Raw genomic sequence first — 20,011 nt, 5'->3', positions numbered from 1 at the left:
GGATGAGGCTGTTTTTGGGCAGTGCAGGAGGGGTTTTAGAGCACATTTCCAAGCGCTTTCGGAAGCGTTACTTCAATTCCGGGGATAAAGGGAGCTATTGCCTCCATTAAAAATATTTTTAGCCCTGTTCCCCTGGGCTCAGACTCCCTTAATTTTGCCTGGTTTTATGCTCTGAGAGTCTGGCTGTGTGGGGCATGGCAGTTCATGGCAGAAGAGACAAACCACGGATTTCTGAGCAAGGATAACAATTCCTCTTCCATGGAAGAGAGCAGAGACCGTGGCTGCCTTGACAAGCTGAGCCCAAGCAGCCACCCAGAAACCCCTAGGGCTGGCTTTCCTCCTTACTTCTTATTTTTCCATTTAAAAATGTTGAATTTTATATAGTTTTTTTCCCCAAAAAGCCTTTTGATGGATAGCAATTAAAAGCACCAGGAGTGCTTTGGCCGAGGGCTGCTACAGTTGCTATTTACAAAGAGATGAGTGCAGAGAGATGACAATTCCATGATAAATTGGGAATAAGGAAGGCAGCACCAAGAATCCACGTTGAATCCCTGATTCTCTGTGATTTTTTCATTCCTGTGCCCTGTCAGCACATCTCACCCTCACTCTGTGCCAGTGGAAATGAGGTTGCAAGGTGGGAGGCTGGTGGAGAGCAAAGGCCTCTGATCTACAAGGGTGAGGGTGCAGATGATGACAGTTAATGGAATTAAAGCAAAGATCAAATTAAAACATCGAGAAAAAAACTCAATCATGGTAAGATTAACTGCAGTACAACCTCCTACAGGAAGCAGCAAAAGGCAGAGCATTTTAATCATTAAAAACAGGGCTAAACACAGTTTTTGGGGAACATATTGCAGCACTGGGGATAAATGAGTAGAAGCTGGTGCAGCTACTGGAGGCTTAGCCATAATTCTAGTATTCCTGGGATGTTGTAGGATTCTAAGGAGGGCATTGGGTTAATGCATCAGCCATCAAGTCCACTCTACAGACAAGCAGCAGTGCTACCAAAGCAGGTTGTCAGCTCCTATGTGTTTGTCAGCATGGAGATCTATGAATTATCTATACATGTGTGTGTGTCTGGGGTTATTTATATGTGCATGTATATGTGGCTATAAATATTACACCAGGATAGGTCAGGGAAGATGTTAAAAAAAAGGTCATCCCTTTGCTGGATCAGCCTCAGACATGCTTTGAGTTGTTCTTTGAACCCTGGTGTTGGTAAAATCCCTGCTCAGAACAGGACACTTGTTGGCTTTCCTCGTTCTCTACAAGCTGTTGGGGGGTGGTGCCTCACCCTTCGTGGGGTCACTGAAGAGGTTTGGGCAGGAGCACAGGGATCAAACGAGTGGGAAGGTGGGTGATGATGTTCCTCACTCTGCCCTTCATGGGTCACACCATGGATCTCCCCCTTGGAATGGGAGAAAAAAGTTGCTCAGGTGGGGGGTAAAACCAGTTGTGTTTCAGGTCCTTGTGTTTCCTCACAATAAGTCAATCCTAGAAGGATCTCAGGGGGTAGGACTGGCCACAGCTTGGTCAGAAGGATGAGCTACTTGGCAGTACCACCCAGTGCTCTTCAGTTTTTGGCTGATTTAGAAGTACAAGATTAGACTTTTCACAAACTAAGGGTAGGGCTGTGAAAAGAAAATGCTGTCTCTGTAGCACAGATGTTTTCCACACTCCAGTACTGCTCCCCCTTCTCAAGCAGATCCTGTGCTGAGCCTGGAGAACTAAAACTGCTCATCTGCTCTATCCCCAAAATCAGTGCAACCCTGAAGCCACTGCTGAGACAACTGGAGCCCTAAGACTGTGAAAAAGCCAAATACCTCTCTGTCCATGCAAGATATTTGGCTCTGGGGTTAATTATTATCAAGTATAAATCCAGACATTATTTGGCTACTATTTACAATGGGTTGTACGTCCAGTGCTAGCAAAGAAATTTCTACATAGAACCCAAAAATTAAAAAGCATGGGCATACATTACAAGAAACCTCTGTTAGACTTATGAATGCTTGATGCAGTTGAGTTCAGTGCTTTCATTCCTTGCCATTTGTGTGCACAGTATTAAAAAAGAATCCTACCTTTTTTTTTTGTCCTTTTTAAAAATACAGAACCGTAGTCTAGTCACACTCTTACAAGTAAGTGATAACAAAAATAGAAAGCAGGTACCCATGTGGGACTAAAACTCTACTAAAGCCTGTCTTTTTTTTTGTTGTTTTTTTTTTTTTGTTTTGTTTGTTTTGTCGTTGTTTAGTTTTTTCTCCACAAATATGTTTTCACAGACAATAATTAGCAGACAAACACACTGTTTGCAATTGCACTGTATTGACTTAAAAGGCGGGTACAAAATTGTCTAAATAAAGAAATGCCATCCAGGGTGAGAGAGGGGTGTGTGTGGGTGTGTGTGTGCACATGTGTGTGCTGACACATGCCTGTGTTTCCCCATCATGGGAACGTGCCCTGCCCTTTGGAATTCGGTGTTTTCCTGCTGCACAATCACACACACACACACACAGAGGAATGGAGAGAGATCTCTGTGACAGGTGGCTTCTTTTTGCCTAAATCTTTTCCTATAAAAGAAAAAAAAAACAAACAAGAAATGCGAAATTTTGGTCGGTTTAAAGGTTCTGCTCCATGAAGAAGAAACGAACGAACGGACGGGAAAAAAAAAATAATTCACAAAATCCATTGTTTTTTTCACCTTTTCAGTCATTTCCTCGTGAATAAATATTATCCATTAAAAACCTTTAAAAAGGTGCTGCGATACACAGTGTTATATTCCCGTTTGCTTTATTGACTCTCTCGTTGCCACGATGGTTCTTCCCCTCCACGGGTGGTTTTTTTACGCCCCGTCCCCGCGGCACAACGAGCTCTCCAGGCGGGGTTTTTTTTTCCTCCGACCACCCTCTTCCTCTCCCGCTCCTTCCTCAGTCCCTGTCCGAAGGAAGGTGCCTCCACCGCGGGTCCGGGGACAGAACGTCGGGTCGGTCCATCCAGGCACGAGTTTGCAGCACGAAAGGAGCGTCGGAGGTGCGGAGGGAGAGGGGGCCACCGGGTCTTCCAGCCTCGGGAGACGTCTTACAAGGCGGAGACCTTGACGATGTTGGCCGTGCTGGGGGTGGGAATGTTCGTGGAGTGCCCGGGGCTGCCGGGGGTGGGTCTGCTCTCGCCCTCGGGCGTGAGGGCGGGCGGGGTGGGGATGCTGATGATGGCTGTGGTGATCTGGGCAGCTTTGCAGTTCGGTCTCAGCCCATCATCTGACTTCATGTTGAGGCTGGAACGACTAGAAAACAAATTTAAGTGCTTGGCTTGGTTTGTTGTTTTGTTGTGGGTTTTTTTTTTTGTTGTTGTTGTTTTTTTTTTTTTCCGACACGAAATATTCTGGAGGGGAGGTTTAGGTTAGACATTAGAAAGAATTTCTTTCCAGAGAGGATAATCAGACATTGGAATGGGCTGCCCAGGGAAGTGGTGAATTCTCTATCCCTGGAGGTTTTTAAGAAGAGACTGGATGTGGCATCAATGCCATGGGCTGGGAACCACAGCAGGGTTGAATCAAGGGTTGGACTTGATGATCTTGGAGGTCCCTTCCAACCCAGCTGATTCTATGATTCTATGATTCTATGGAATATTCAGAAGACTCCACTGAAATGGTCCCTCCCCACCCCGTTCCTGCAAGAAACCCTTTATGTCTGCCCAGATGACACTAAGCTTTGGTAACATTCCCCTTGGTTAGGACACAGCTTTTCACAGGGCAAATTGTTCTGTTTCCATTTCTTTCTTGCATAATTGCAGTTTATTTAAGAGCACATCTAAATACACTCTCCTGTGTACTGCATCTTTTCAGAGCACAGGTAGTTCTTTCTGAGGAAGATGTTGTCTTCCTTGCATTTCAAATACCTCTTTCAAATTCACTGTCCCTTGATCTTTTCTATTTTTTCCCCCCCTCTCTCTGCAGTAGTTTCAAGGATCTGGCAGCTGGGAGCATTCTTATTAGATCTGCATCAATCGCATCCTATAATTAATTACAGAGGGAAAATGATAGGTTGGTTTCTGTGCATCTGCACGGCTACAGGAGTCTGCTATTACCAGCCCAACATGTTCATTTTAAACACAAGGTCTGTCCTTTCAGGATGTAAAGCTCCCAGTTGGAAAGCTCTCTCGCTGTTGTTATCTCAGACTGACTCACCAAGAGGATGGGTTTTGATCTCTCGAGCATCCCAAGAACAGCAGAACCCATTCTGTGCTCACTGGATGCTTCAGGCACAAGCTGAGAGTGGGGCAGTTTTAGGGCCTGGGTGGTTCTGCCAGTGCTAACCAGAACACCCAGTTAGTTGCATTCCACGTGAAAAACAACTTAAAAGCTTTTCTTTTGTCTCTCTCTCTCCATTATTCCCCAGTTTGGTAAGCAAGTGAAATAAGCGTTGACATCTAAAATATCACGGGCGTCTGATTTAGCACCCACTGAAACAGGCAGAATAGTTGACATTCCACGAAATTACTGCTTCAGGTGCTGGTTTAAAATATTGTCATATTGAAAGTGAAATAGCTGGAGACTTGTTTTGTGCTTATTCATTCATAATTCATGCTCTGAAATGCCCTTCTGGCACAAAGTAATCGCTTGCTGCCCTAAAGGCAGCTTTGTTTCAGTTCCTACATCCCTTTGATAGGAGTGGGGAGAAGAAGAATGGGAAGTTCAAAAACAGTTCTGGTGCACAAGAAACTTAATGGGCTGAGAGGGATTTAGAAAGTAATTTAACGTTTGCAAGAACGATACGGTGAATAAGTGATTTTTTCCCAGCAAGTTATGCATAAAATGGAATTTTCAAAGTTTTCTATTCAGGGACAATTCACCTGTGTCATTTATGGCTTTTTAGGTGGGGGCTGCTAAGACAGCACTGTGAAATTCCTCCTTATTTGTTTCCCAGTGATGCTTGGAGTTGCAATTTAGACTGTTGGACAATGAAAATCAGTGGAGTGAGTGTCCCCAGGGGGCCACGTCAGTGTGTGCAGCTCTCTAACAGCGTTTGCTGACAGGCACCATTAGCCCATTGGGTTTGCCTGCTCCCAGGAAAGGTTTGGAAGTGCTGGAGGTGGGCTGGGAGCTGGTCCTGGGCCAGCTTTGGTGAGTGTCTCACACCTGGGAGCTGCTCCTGCCTGTGCCCTGAGACCTTCCTAGGCAGGTGTCATTTGGAATTCATATTTCTACATCCAATCTGGGCAGAGAAGAATCACAGAGTATCCTGAGCTGGAAAGGACCCACAAGGATTGAGTCCAACTCCTGGCCCTGCACAGGACACCCCAAAATCCCACCCTGTCCCTGAGAGCATTGTCCGAACATCCCTTGAGCTCTGGCAGCCTTGGGGCTGTGCCCACTGCCCTGGGGAGCCTGTTCAGTGCCCAGCCATCCTCTGGGGGAAGAACTTTTCCCTAATATCCAACCTAAACCTCCCCTGGCACAACTCCAGCCTGTCACAGGGAGGGAGAAACGAGGAACAGGCAGACACTATGAATGGAAGAGTTTATATATACAAATTACCCTGTTCAAACATACTTAGAATCATAGAATATCCTGAGCTGGAAGGGACCCACAAGGATCATCCAGTCCAACTCCTGGCTTTGCACAGGACACCCCAAAATCCCACCCTGTCCCTGAGAGCGTTGTCCAAACACTCCTTGAGCTCTGGCAGGTTTGGGGCCGTGCCCACTGCCCTGGGGAGCCTGTTCAGTGCCCAACCACCCTTTGGGGGAAGAACCTGTCCCTAATATCCAGCCCAAGAGCTGCACTAAAGCCTGGCTTTAACCTGGTTCTTCCAGGAACAGCTTGGAGCTGCTTTCCTCGGGTTACCACAAGAAGGAGGGAAACAAAAACGCTCCCTGTCCCTGGCTGGAGAAGAGTCCTGGTGAACCCTCCAGGTGGGTGATGCACCCCAGAGGTTGTCACTGTACCTTGTTGTGAGGGAGGGCTGCTCGCTGCACTGGATGTGGATGGTGCTGAGCTCCTGCATGCTCCGCAGGCGCGTGGCCGGGACGCTGGAGTTGGGAAGGTGAGTGGTCTTCTTGTTGCGGCGGGAGCAGCACGAGGTGGTCAGTCCGTGGTGGCTGGACAGGGAGGGGCTCCGAGAGGAAGGGTAGTTCTGCATCGAGCTCTCCATGCAGTTCTGCTCGAACATCTGCTCATCTATGAACTCGTGGTTCTGGCGGGGAGGGGGGGAAAAAACAGGGTTGTCACTCTCTGGTGGCACCGACGGCTTTGGCCCAACAGCGGTTTGTGTGCGGCGGCACCTCGGGCTGGGCTGGTGGGGGGTGTCAGCCCCTGGGCCCTCTGCCTCTGTGCCTGGAAAGATCTGCACTGGGCAGATCTCAAAAAGATTTTAAAATGATCTTTAAAAAGATCTTTAAATGATTCTGATCTTAAAATGATTCTGCCCTTAAAACAATTCTGCCCTCACTGCAACCACAAGGAGATTTTACTCTCCTGTGCCAGCAGGGGAACAGGAGGAGTCTGTCAGTGCTGCATTGCTTATATAGTCTGAGGTGGTTAATCTCTTGTGGTTGAATTTCCTTCCATTTTTGTGTCTGCACTCCAGAAGTGCCTTCAAAAATCCTGGAATGACACATGGAGGAGTTCATGCCCCGCCCCTTTTTTTTTATGTTTGGGACAGGATTGTGTTTTATTTGGATGCCCACCTGGATGTAAAACTTAATTGGAGGATGTGGCTGTTGGGTTCAAAGCATCCCTGCAGTGCCTTGGATGAATGGAATAAACATGGCAGGTGAGAGTGGGAAGCGTGTAGGGAAAGGAAATTCAGAAAGCTGACTCTGGAAAGAGTTATTTTGCTAAGGAACAAGAAATCCTGGAAGAAAGAACTGGTATGTGTGTACATGAACACCCAGGTAGTTCTAGAGAACAGACTTTATCCAGTCCCTAAAAAGGATAGGAGACAAAAGCAACCATGCTGAAGGCAGCCATCAGATTCCATCAGAACAACTAACAACTCTCACAGGAAACAAGAGCACTGGAGAACCAAAGGGAGCCACGTGCACAAACTCCCAAGTACAAGACCAAGAACGAGAAAACCAGCAAACACTCTGCAGACATGTCACAGAGACCATAGAGAAAACAGATCGAATTAAAAAGGAAATACCTTGATGGTGGAAGTTCGTACAGATAACAGGGGATCATCCACAAGATAGGACAATCCCTACGGGACAACATGCCAACAAAAGATAAAAACACAATTGATTGTCCATTCCAGCATTCAGAAGTTTAGTCCCAGCACTGCATCTCTTGCCTCAGCATTCCAGCTCACTCAAGTTTGAATGGGCAACAGGACCTTCTCTTCACCAAACCTTGCCTGAATCAGATCCCTTTGTTCCTTCCTTCTCGAGCTTTTTGAGTGTTGTGATCTTGGAAACAGAACAAAACCCATCACAACGTTATGACTTTGATCTTTTCAGAGCTGAAGGCGAAGGAAAACAAAGTTTCAGCTGCTGATTCACAAGCCAAGAATTGGAATTGCTTTGCCAATGGGTGTGGGGTTTGATCACACCCTGTGAAAACGCAGGAGAAAGGTTTGGGTTGAAGGACTGGGTTGGAGACACTCAGCACATGGAGAAAACGTGGCCTGTGGATGTCCATGCTCAATCTGGGAGTTGGAACGAGAGGAAAAACCTCCTTTTGTTTGAACAAACTTCATCTGTTGTGTTAGTATGACAAAGTAATCTCTGTTGTGGCAGCTACAAGTACTCCAGGGTCACTTTGTCACCTGACACAGCAGATTTGTGAGCCATTCACAGCCATTCAGCTCTAAGTGTGTGCTGGTGACAGCCCCGACACCATGTCAATAAATCATGTACTTCGAGAGTCCTCTCTAGTCTAAGGAAAGGTGAATTGCCCATTGAAACAAGTTTGCAACCACGGTACATTCCTCATTCCATTCCTGCAACTTGGTCACAAAATGACTCTTCAGCGTTTAAAAATGCTTTTACTACGATTTCAATTTTGGGGAGGAGAACTGTTGCACAGTGTTTTAATGGATTATGTGAGCTGCAGAATTTCCACACAAAGCCATTGAACTATTTGGATTGATAATTCCAGGCCAGAATCCAAACTTGCAGTGTGATTTGGTGCTGCATCATGGTAATAACTGGCTGAAAAATGCAGGGGGAAAACACATTAAACATTGTGCAGATTCTCTCTCTGGGTTTTAATCAAAAATCAAGCATTATTGCCATTCTCAGCTGAAAAGAGCAACATTTGGAATGTTTTCAATGCCTGAGCAAGTTTGTGTGCTGGAGGCAATCAAACCTTTGTTAGGCTGATCCAGCCAGGTATCAGGGTACAAATTACCCTGCATCCCCAAATTAGGGTCCACTTTGGCCACGGTGCTTCCAGCGCTCACCGGCTCATTAGTGACAGAGCGACTCCTGCAGAGCCCAGAGAGGTTCCCCTGGCCTGTGCAGGGGTCAGAATTTCCAAAAGCCTTTATCAAATCAGGCCTTGCGAGGGCAGACCCTGCAGGCAGGGCTGTCAGCTCTGGTTTGGTTCACCCACTTTTGTTCAGGTTCTCAGGTGGAAGGGTTTTTGTGGAACACGGGTCGCAGCAGCGAAGGTTTCGAGCAGAAAGTCCTAAACTGAAGAGTCAGGCTGTGAAATATCTGCTGGTTATGTAACATCCAAAAATTTTTGGTCGAAATCAAAGGCAAGATGAGTCTTATAAAACAAATTCAATAGTCACTGATACAGGAAGAATCAGTTCACTGTCCTCGGTGACCTTTAGAGCTCGTTGGGCTCAGAGGTCACTGTGATTAATCAGCATCTTCTTCCAGTGTATCTCTGAGGCCTAAGTGGTGTTATTCCAGCACAAACCAAACTATGGAAGTGAAGGTGATTTATCTAAAAGAAAGCTCTGGCAAGTCAAAAAAACCAAAAGTACATTTGATGATGGATGCAGATAGAAAAAGGCATGAATATTTCAAGTGTTAACCTCGCTTCATTCTCTCTAGAATGAATCATGGGATAGCTAATGTGTTCCTTTACTGCAGAACCTTTTATATAAACCTGGAAGCAAAACATATGTATCAAATAAACATCTGAAACGTTCCCAGAGACTTCTGCATACACAATCACTTAATAATAAAAAACAAAGCTCTCACTGCCAACACCTTGCACGATGCAAACAGAAAATTCATGCTGGAGAAACTGCTTGGCTGGCTTTGAGATAAATTACCTGCCCTTGTAACCAGACTGAAATGAGAAAAGATATGTGCAACCTTTAAACCCATTGACAGAGTTCATCTGCTCTGAGCCATCTCATGGGCTAAAGGTTATTTTCTTTCCAGCCTGTTGGCACTGGTGACCAGGCTGGGGTTTGGAGTCACCACCAGCATCTTCTTCCTCTTTAAGGCAGCAGAGCTGTCCTTTATTGCTAATTAGCACAAATGAGGGGTGGATATGATGTGTGACTGACAGTACGGGACAAATGCAGTTTAGTTCTCTTTCAGAAAACACTGAAGGAATGAAACTTGTTGTTTCTGGGACCTCCCTAATTCGGTGCTGAAAACTTATTTGCCTTCAGGCGACCTCGACTGAGCAACCTGCTGCTGACTTTGTGCAGGTGTAGGTGACTGAGGAGCAGCAGATAATCCCACCTTTATCCCTTTGCACAGGGATAATAAAAATAATTATTTTTATTATTTTAAGAAGACGAGGAAATAGAAGTGCTTTAGAACATCAGGAGCTTTAGAACCAGCCCCTCTGGCACAGGTGGGGGTGTACTGGGTGTGTCTGACCAAGGGCCACCTCAGAGCATTCCATGGGCACATGTTATCCGTGGGAAGCCCGTGCCAGGCACACACAGACCTGGGCGGGGTGGAGGGATCGTGTTGGTACTTACGGTTGTTTTTTCCAGGCAGTGCAGCAGATGGTGGTGTTGGCTTTCGATTAAGGAGGTGCCTTTAGTCATGTGCTGTTCCTCTTCGGTGGATCCCTGAATAGCCACAAAAAGAGAGGGAGGGGGGAACAAAACCCAAAGCAGGTGTAAAACCATGAAAACAAACAGAAATACCAGTCCCAGCATGAGCTTTCAGAGGGGTAAAGATAACATTTTCAGTGTTGCTAGCCGGTTTCTCTCCCAGCTCTTAGGAGTTTTCCTCTTTTTTTTTTTTCCTAATGATTTGGGTTGTAAACTGAGGTGAGGAGCTCAGCTTGGACCCCAAACCTGTGTGTTTTCATTCCACAGCTGGGGAGGAGATGTGGAGAGGACTGCTGACACACCATGTCAAGGCTCAGGAGCCAGAACGTGAAGAGAAGAAGAACCTGTGCTGTTGTATTTTTCCAAAATGCATTAAGGCTTCTAAGTTTGACGTGACCTTTGAATGCCAGCAGATGTACCCTGAACTCTGGGCTGTGTTAGGAGACAGAACACAAGCTGTCCTGCCTTCTCTGAGCTAAAGCCTGGCTCTGCCTGACCTTCAGGGCTGTGCAGTGCTGGGCCCCTTGGAACTTGGGTGTGTTATTTGCCAAACCCTCCTGAGTCACAGCTGCACGTTGGAGCAGAAAATGTGAACCTGGGCTTCATGTTTTGGACTCTAATGCTGTTTGCAGAGACAGGAGTCCCTGCTCTGTCTCTCCTCTTCGTGCATATCATCAGTTGTTTGCCACACAGTGTATTAAAAGGGGGGTGTTTTTGGGGTGTATGGTTCTTGTTGAGGGGTTATAGCAGGTCCTGGGACTGGGTTTGGTGCAAACAGAATGTGTGTAACCCCTCCTGTGGCCAAGCCCTCCCTGACAGGGAGGGAGAAGGGAGGAACAGGCAGACGCCATGAATGGAAGAGTTTATATATACAAATTATCCTATTCAAACATACCTAGAATCATAGAATATCCTGAGCTGAAAGGGACCCACAAGGATCATCCAGTCCAACTCCTGGCCCTGCACAGGACACCCCAAAATCCCACCCTGTCCCTCAGAGCGTTGTCCAAACACCCCTTGAGCTCTGGCAGCCTTGGGGCCGTGCCCACTGCCCTGGGGAGCCTGTTCAGTGCCAACCACCCTCTGGGGGAAGAATATTTTCCTAATATCCAACCTAAATCTCCCCTGGCACAACTCCAGCCTGTCAATGGTCACCAGAGGGAAGAATTCCAATGAAGAAGCCTCGTGCAGCAGAGGCAGAGGGTTAATGTTCACATGAAATGTGGCAGCAGTTCCTTGGCAGAAGGAAAGGTCCCATCTGCATTAGTTTCTGATGGATTATGGCTCTCAGCAGCAGGGCTTCCTGTGATTTATGTTTTAGTAACACAGCATCCAGGAGTCCTGCAAAGTGACCTGCAACCCTCTGGGCATCACTTAGCACAAAACCAGGACAAGGAGAGCCTGGTCCAGAGGCCTCACCATCCACATCCTTGGCTCATTGCACAGGAATCCTGGACAACTGGGAACCAGCTCTCCCCACCTTCACCTGGGCACTCAAACTGCTGAAATGGGGGCAACAAATTCATAAGCTAAATCAAAGCAGGTGTGTTTAGGCAGCCTGGGCCTTTTGGGGAGCAATTGAGCAAAGAGTTGGAGGAGAACAGTCTGCTTTTGGTTTGCATGGCTTTGGGTTGGAATGGCTTTTTGGGGCACTTCTGCTGTTCTGCTCTTGGCTTCTGCACCAGGGGTGTGTGTGTGTGTTGATTTGGGGAGGAACAGCTCAGCCTGCAAAGTTCTTAGTGGTTGGGATAAGCTCCAGATCTCAGCCTGGTCTCTCTGCTCCTGTTAAGCTGAGGGGCTTGATCTGCTTGGAGCCTCTGGAGTAGAAGTGGATGAGAGGTTGGGAGCTCGAGTTCAGTAAAAAGCTCACATGGAAAGCTTTGTCTCAAGCACTCATCAAAACAGCAATAGCCCAACTGAGTTGACTGAACTGGTGTGGGGGGAGAAAGCCAGGGCTCTGCATTTTTGATTTCTGCACTGTATCAGTGAATCAGATGCTTATGTTTCTCAAAGTATAGCATGTTACTTCCCCTGTGATCTGATGGTCAGATACCCCTCAGAAATGAAAGGAAAAGTAGCAAATGGGGTTGCCTTGAGAGTTTCTGTGCTATGGGAGAGCCAGGAGTATTTTTCTCCCTTTCTCTGTTGTGTAGTGGCAGATTTGAGTTTTTAAGGATATTCTCTTACTACTACTACTTAAGTTCTTGGTCTTGAAGCTCCCTGTGATTTCATCACACTTTAATCCTCGTGTGTCTTTGAGGACTGGCATTTTCAAAGACAATGACGTGCATTAAAATAGCAATTAGGTGTTGTAAAATGTTTTCCTGCTTTCCACAAGTAAAGGGTGCCTGGTGTTTTGTGTGATGCCAAAATCCTAAAATCAGAAGTGGCTGTGAATGGCTTGAATCTCTGCTCAGACACGAACCAGCAATATCTGGCTGTTCAAGAGAGGAAATGGGTGGGATGGGAGACACGGCAGAACATCTTGTCAGAAGTGCCAAGACATTGCCTGCAGCTCCCAGGGGGGTCAAATCCATCTCTGGTTGAAGCATTGCATTTAAACACACCCCTGTGTCCCGGTGAATCACTGCAAATGCTTCTCCTGGATGCCATTTCCAGCCTGGTGCTGTGATCCTTAAGTGAAGGAATAACTCTGTCTCTGACAGATGCCAAAACACAGCTGAAGTGGTGCATTAAGGAAGCTGACTTACTGTACACAGAATTAATAGATTCCTGGGGGAATGCATCTTAGGCAGGTTATGGATTTTTTTGTTGTTGTTGTTGTGGTGGTTGTTTTGGAAGATGAGCATTCCCAGAAGTATTTTTAGAAGTGGCCCAAAAGAGAAAAAAAAAAATCAGTTCCATTTTTCTTCTTAACAATCTTCCTGGTGAGGTAACACACCCAGCAGGTCCTGTTGGTACCTGCTGAGAGCACTGACTCTGCTGGAGGCTGGGCTGGAATGTTTCCCATGGAGGTCCTTGGAAGCCCTAAAGCAGATAGGATGCTGCACTAAAACACTGCAAAAGGAGAGGGGAAGAGCATATATTGCAAACAGTATCCTTTTTTATGAGGATTTGCTCGGGAGGAAATCTAAATGGGATCTGAGAGCAAAGATAGAGCTTTGATACCTCTGGCAGGAGACTTAAGCCAATTGTTGAAGGTTGGCAGCACAGCTCAGCCTCTCCCTGTGCCTTCCATCCCAAGGCTGGGTTTGTCCCTGAGGGAAATGGCTCAAGGCATGTGTCACTCAAGGGCAGTGACCAGGAATAACGTGGAATATCAGGGATTGTGACCTTATCTTCCTTCAGGATTTTTTTTTTTTTTTCAGTCAGCCCAGTGTTTCCAGAAACGAAGAGCAGGCAACCACTGAGCCCATCCTAAGTGGAAATTAGGCATGAGATCTGCTGGAAGTCCTGCCCTAGGACAGTGACAGTGCCAACATCACAGAAACTGGGCATTTTGACAGCTCTGTTGAGGGAAGTGAACCTATAGAGGTTGCATTAGTGGTACTGCAGGCAAACAAAATCTGTGTCTTCATTAGGAGAGGCTGGCTGGAATGGAGAAGCTGGTTGGGGGGGGAGGAGAGGGGATGGTTTGCTTTTGGAGCTGGGATGCCAGTTTTGCAGGGATTTGGTGCCAGCTGCCATTCAGTTTGTTCTTGGAAGACATTCAGTGAACTGCTGGTTGCTCGGAGGGAGGCTGAGACACACTGAAACCCAAAATACTTCCACTCTGCCCCTCTTTAAGTGCTCCATCACACAGAATTGGGCCCTGGTGAACCCAGATGAGCTGGTTCAGGGGTTGGACTGTCCCTGCCCATGGGAGCAGCTCCAAGGCTTATTTGTGGCTAAGCAGGTTCTGCTTGTGAAAAGGCACAAGACCTCACAAACCTCCTGTTCCCGGGATATACAGCTCCCAGCATTTCAGCTAAAAGGGAATTTCAGCTGGCTGTACAAGGAGATTAGTGCTAAGAGGATATGTAGGGCTGCTGCCATGGGAAGGAGCTCACCCATCCCTTGAGCACATTTGACATAAAGCCCACTGAAAAAAAAATAAAAATCTCTAAATGAGAAGCAAACAGTCTGAGTACTTCGTGTCTAGATGGCAAATGCCACAAATCCACATGTTTGTGAAGCAAGAGCCTGTATTCTTGCTGGAAGCAGATCTCCTTCCTGCTGCTGTCCTTGGATGAATCCTTTTCTTCCCTCTTTCTTTGCTTTGATAGGAGGCCACGGGCTGGAGACGTGCTGTTCCCTCGGAGGATGGTGTCAGTGCCTTCATTCTGGTGCTAATGAAAGGACATTCTGGCACACGTTCTGGAATCCTGAACAGCCCTTATTTTCCAATTTATTAGTTTGACTGCAGAGCCACAGCCAGGCTGCATCGTGGGGCAGTTGTTTTGTGACCCCTCCAAGTGTCAGAGTGCCAGGCAATGTGCTGGGCCCTTGTAAAACAATAACACACGTGGGATTGCTGCTGATGGAAGTGATAATATCTGCTCATGGCCATGGAGTAATTGCAGTTGGAATTGCTGCTGGGTGACAAACCAGCCCTAAGGCAATCTGGCCATGTGCAGCCCATTACTGTGAGCAAGAATCCCGGGCAAGGTGTCAAAATGGGATGTGCACCTGACCACTGAAGCAGTTTGATCCTAATTTGACTGACAAATATGCACAGTATGGAGATAATATTTTGGTGCCTAAATATAGCAACTGCAGGAGTCACATTCCTTCATATTTTTACAGCTTAAAAAATGTGGCTGTCTAGACTACGCTGTCATTCACATTTTGTACCCTTCAGAAGAGTTTGTTCTCCTGCCATAAAATGAAAGGACATGAAATCCTGCCTCGTGGAGTTAAAATGGTCATGTAAAGAGAGGATGTTCTGCAGCCCTGTAATTAATTAATGCCACTACCTGGGGATGGAGAGATGTGTTGGGTTGTGATTCAGGTCCTCAGGTAGTCAGAGACTACCTGGTGGTTGTGCAGGTGGCAGGCATGGCTTTTTGGCAAGTTTCTTGTTTTAATAAATTAATAAAAATTTAGTAATTTAGTGAATGAAAAAAATTATATTCCCACATGTCGCATAACTCTTTGACTATTTCAACAGGGAGTTCCCTGAGGTGGGGATATTTTCTTACAGAGTGTTAATACCAATGTACACAGTATTTAGTGCTTTTCAGAGGGGGATTTGTGGATCTTACTGGGCTGTGGGGGAGTCATGTTAGCATTTCAGCCTTCCTTCTAGGGGAAGATTCCCTGCCCAATGCAGGGGGTTGAAACCAGATCATCTTTAGGTCCCTTCCAACCCAAACCACCCTGTGCCTCTGATTTAGAGCTATAAACCCACCAGAAAGCAACTTGCACCCAGAAAACCCTGCAAAAACCTGCTCTAGGTGTTACTATATATCTAAAATTAGTTATTAACCGGTAAAAAAAAAAATCCTTTAGAACCTTTTTAGGAATGTTTTTGTTTTAGTTGCTGTGTCTACAGGAGCTTTGTAGCCAACAAAACGATCCCTTTCCCGCTTATTTTTGGGCAGGTGCCAAGAAACGAGCCAAATATTTCTCTCAACCTCCTGCATTTTGGACTTTAAGCATTGGTGCATCAGCTGCTCTTCCCTGAGTGGTCTTGGCAGGGAGTTTTGGTTGACAAGGGAAGTGAGGAGATTCTTGGTGGGATGACAGGCTGGAAGATCAAGTGCAAACCGAGTGTCCCTGCTAAGCTCTCCTGGCGTTTTTTAAAAACCCCCAGAAATCTAAAGCTTAAAAGGAAATTTTCAATTTTTAGTCAAATATTTTTTGCCTGTTTCTGGGCGGTGAAAAAGCAGAATCCCAGCAGAGTTGGTTTTCCAGAGCCTTTCTTGGATGGGGATAAGGTTCTGAAATAGGTGTGACCAGTCTGCCTGGTCTTTACTTGATAAAGAAACTTCTCTTGAGCTGCTCAACAGCAACATATGGTTCAAGAAACAGATTTTTTCGGGTGTTGCTGCCATTCACAGAGCAGGAGACAACGTTGGATGTGTAGCCAGAAGGATCAAACTTGTTTTGGAGGGGAGAACAGCAACTGATCTGGGCACCCCACCTTCCAAATCTGTGCTCTGCGTGAAGTGCTTTTGTAGAGTCACTTGAAAAACGACTCCAGTTGTAAAGGGCCAGGTTTCTGTATCCCTGTGTGCACTGAGCACCTTCCCACGTGGAAAACAAGGTGCTGCACGACTTCCCTGTGCTGTGCCCACCAAACTGGGCTGGGAGTGGGCTCAGGGCTTTGGGGAGCAGCTTTCACCATGAACTGAGGAGGTTTTTCAGCTTTGATTTTTATGGAATCGTTAAGGTTGGAAAAGACCTCCAAGACCGAGTCTGACATTTGACTCATCCCCAGCCCAGAGCACTGAGGGCCACATCCAGTCCTTCCTTGGACACCTCCAGGGATGGGGACTCCACCACCTCCCTGGGCAGCCCCTTCCAAGGCCTGACCACCCTTTCCATGCAGAAATTCCTCCTGATGTCCAACCTGACCCTCCTCTGGCACAGCTTGAGGCAGTTTCTCCTCATCCTGTCCCTTGTTCCCTGGGAGCAGAGCCCGACCCTCCTGGATCCACCCTTCTGTCAGGGAGTTGCAGAGAGTGAGGAGGTCTCCCCTGAGCCTCCTCTTCTCCAGGCTGAACAGCCCCAGCTCCCTCAGCCTCTCCTCATAGCACTTGTGCTACAGTCCCTTCCCCAGCCTTGTTGCTCTTCTCTGGACCTGCTCCAGCCCCTCAATGTCCTTCCTGAACTGAGGGGCCCAGAACTGGACACAGCACTCCAGGGGTGGCCTCACCAGCGCTGAGTCCAGGGGAAGAATCACTTCCTTGGACCTGTTGGCCACACTGTTCCTGAGCCAGGCCAGGATCCATTGGCCTTCTTGGCCACCTGGGCACACTCTGGCTCATGTTCAGCTTCCTGTCCATCCACACTCCCAGGTCCCTTCCTGCCTGGCTGCTCTCCAGCCACTCTGTCCCAGCCCGTGGGGCTGCCGGGGGTTGTTGTGGCCCAAGTTCAGGACCCGGCACTTGGCCTTGTTGAACCTCATCCCGTTGGAATCAGCCCAACTCTCCAACCTGTCCAGGTCCCTCTGCAGAGCCCTCCTGCCTTCCAGCTGATCGACACTCCCCCCCAGCTCAGTGTCATCTGCAAATTTGCTGATGGTGGACTCAATCCCCTCATCTAAACCATCAATAAAGATATTAAACAGAACTGGGCCCAACACTGATCCCTGGGGGACACCACTAGTGACTGGATCCCAACTGGATGCAGCTCCGTTCCCCACCACTCTGGGCCTGGCCCTCCAATTAAGCAGCAATAAGAAAGGGAAGGGAGCCCAGGGAGAGGAGTGGGAATAGGGAAGTTTGGGGAATTCTGTGGCAGGAGGTGGTGTGTCCCCACTCACCGTGAGCTCCAGGGCTTCGTTGAGGAGGCCGTTGCGTTTGCTGTGCAGGTACGCGTTGGAGCTGCCGGTTTTGGCCACGCGGATCCGGGCGAGCCGGGCTTTCTGTGGGGGAAGGAGACAGCAGAGTTAGGACCTGGGACACACTGAGGGATGGATATTGCCAGGACAGCACCAGGAGGAAGGAAATGTCAGGTTCTCGCTCTGCCTGGGGTGGGCAGAGGGGACGAGGTGCTGCTGGAACAGCCGGCGCGGGTCTGTCTGCAGGACCTGAAGCACTTCAGCTGCCACAGAATGTTAAAAACCTCTCCAGAGACAACAAATGAGCTGCTGCAGAGGTTTTTTTCACCCTTTCAAAAGTTCACTGTAATTTTTTGGGGTGAGCTGCTCAGCACTGAGAGCCTTGTCTTGGGCAAGGATGATTTTGACTTTATTTTCTATACTTCACCAAGATTTCACTGTCCCATTTTAATGCTGAGGCTCCTAATCAGCATCTGAGAGTGAAATCTCTGTGCTGGGCCCAAGGTCCAATCTGGTCACCCTGAGAAAGAGGCACAGGTCTTGGACAAGGATGATCTTGGGTGGTTTAGCACCGAGCATGTGTTTTTTTCCTGGCTCACCTTTCCTCTAATGTGCTTGGTTGTTTAGTCCTCTCTTCATCTTCCAGCTCTGTTCTCTTGCATCTCTGTTGTCACTTGGCAGTGTTAGTTTATTAACTTTGCTGTCTAATAATATAAAACTGCCCAAAAATACACATCTCTTAACAACTGACAGAAGTCACTCTGCAACAACACAGGCATTCAAATCTCCTTGTGTTTATTCATCCCTGACCTTCTAGATCTCCAGGGGGACAAGTTAGATGATAAAAGGCAGCCCAGAATAAAGCAAACAAGAAAAATTAATGCCCTCTTCCTTTTTGATAATTTTTGATCATTCCTTTTACCATTCCTTTTTTTTTTCCCCAATTGCTGCCTGCTTCTCCGTCAAGTGCTGATTTGCCTTTTTCTACAGTTAATTTATGACTCAAACACCATTAAAAGTAAATACATGAAATAGCTGCGGCTATTAAAAAATAATTACATTGTGCTGTAGTTTTAAAATGCTGCATAATCCCTTAAATAACATGGAGCTCGTGATTTTGCCTTCTAATTAGAGGTGCTAATGGGTAGACACTGTAGGAAGAATAAAGTATCTGCAGTGGGTCCAGGGAGCACTGTCATTCCAGGAGCTTTATTCCTGTGAGTGACTCTAGCCTTCAATAGTTGAAAGATTCCTTTAACCTCAAGACCTTCTGCTCAAACAGACAATTTCCCAGGCAAAGACATGCCCAGGGTACCAGTTTGCAGCTTTAATTGGGTGACACAGACTATGACCAGTCTGAAAAATAGGTCGTCTTTTGACCCCCCCCTAAAATGGGGACATCCAAAATTGACTTTATTTTCTATACTTCACCTAGATTTCACTGTCCCATTTTAATGCTGAGGCTCCTAATCAGCATCTGAGGGTGAAATCTCTGTGCTGGGCCCAAGGTCCAATCTGGTCACCCTGAGAAAGGGGCACGGGTTGTATTTGCAAGATTTAGACTGAGAATACAACAAGAAAGTGAAATTGGAGCTTCAGTTTTTCCTGAAAACTTTCCCAAACTGCTGTGTTGCTTTAGGCCCTGAGTAAGACTGGCCTGAGGCTGTAATCCAAAAATCCATAGGGACTCCTATGGACTCGGGGGAGAGAGCAGGGGATAAGAGACTGAAGGATTTTCCATTTTCCAGTGAAGTGCCATTGCCTGTCTGTTCCCGGTAATTTAATGGAAATGTAATTATTTCTTCTATATGCAGTAATATGCCATTGTGTCTCTGTTTTTTACTTTTCTCAGTGATCTTAAGACTGGATTTTGGATGCAGTAATGATCTTTACAGGGAGGCTCTGAGGGCCGCCCCTGAATATTCCCTTTTTTTTCTGTGCTTGACCAAACATCAGCTCCCTTGCTGGAGGAATTGCCAGAGTACCCCAGCTCAGCTCACCTGTAGCAGGAAAGGCTTCCTCCTCACCTCCAGTTCAGTCAATTGTTCAAGTGGATTCAGTCTCAGGCTGTTGTAATGAACATTATTCCCTTTGCCTCCAGGCTAGCAGGGGATCAAATATTAATAGCTGTACTCCATGTGGACTGAAGCTGGTTCATTTCTGAGGTCTGTTCTCTTTTTCTTTTTGAAACAGGGCCACCAGCTATCTAAATAATTAAGCCCCACAGCTTTTGTAGTTTAGAACAGACGTTGTTATTTTAAAAAATGTCAGTGGGGCAGGACAGAAGTTAATCCCATTCTCCTCACACAAAGGATTGTCTGGGATCGTCACACATCGCCCAGCTCCGCGTCCCCATCGTGATTAAATTTGGGAGATATCTTGATTAACTCAGCTAGAGAAGTTAATTAAAATGGGTGCCTAAAATTGGTTTGGCCCTCCAGACAGTTTCCTGCATTGGACTAGAAACTACTCTGAAACAACAGTTCAGGTTTTTAGGTGAAAGTCTGTGTTAAATGGGAATTATTTGGGAAGCATCTCACTCAAGTGCCACAAGCTTTGTGTATTTAGGTACCTGTTGTCTGTTTATGTGGGA

At 46.8% G+C, this 20,011-nt stretch overlaps 1 protein-coding gene across 6 annotated transcripts in view; it reads right to left on the bottom strand.

Moving 5' to 3' along the window:
* Nucleotides 1-2,881: 2,881 nt before the first annotated feature.
* KCND3 (potassium voltage-gated channel subfamily D member 3) overlaps nt 2,882-20,011 on the bottom strand; it is a 131,267-nt gene continuing 114,137 nt past the window's right edge. For 5 of the 6 annotated variants that reach the window (XM_027695264.1, XM_027695261.1, XM_027695260.1 and 2 more), the window contains 5 exons: nt 17,401-17,502; nt 9,894-9,986; nt 7,143-7,199; nt 5,944-6,191; nt 2,882-3,280 (listed from right to left, as the gene is read on the bottom strand). In XM_027695264.1, coding sequence (XP_027551065.1) covers nt 3,076-3,280; nt 5,944-6,191; nt 7,143-7,199; nt 9,894-9,986; nt 17,401-17,502 — 705 coding nt within the window. In that variant the 3' untranslated portion in view covers nt 2,882-3,075. The remainder of the gene's footprint in view (nt 3,281-5,943; nt 6,192-7,142; nt 7,200-9,893; nt 9,987-17,400; nt 17,503-20,011) is intronic. The other variant, XM_027695266.1, reaches the window with a different exon arrangement.

This window comes from Neopelma chrysocephalum, unplaced genomic scaffold (genome assembly GCF_003984885.1).
Source record: "Neopelma chrysocephalum unplaced genomic scaffold, ASM398488v2 Primary Assembly neopelma1_100, whole genome shotgun sequence".
Taxonomy (NCBI): Eukaryota; Metazoa; Chordata; class Aves; order Passeriformes; family Pipridae; genus Neopelma; species Neopelma chrysocephalum.
The sequence above is the reverse complement of the archived record's forward strand: the minus strand, read 5'-3'. Positions and strand labels throughout refer to the sequence as shown.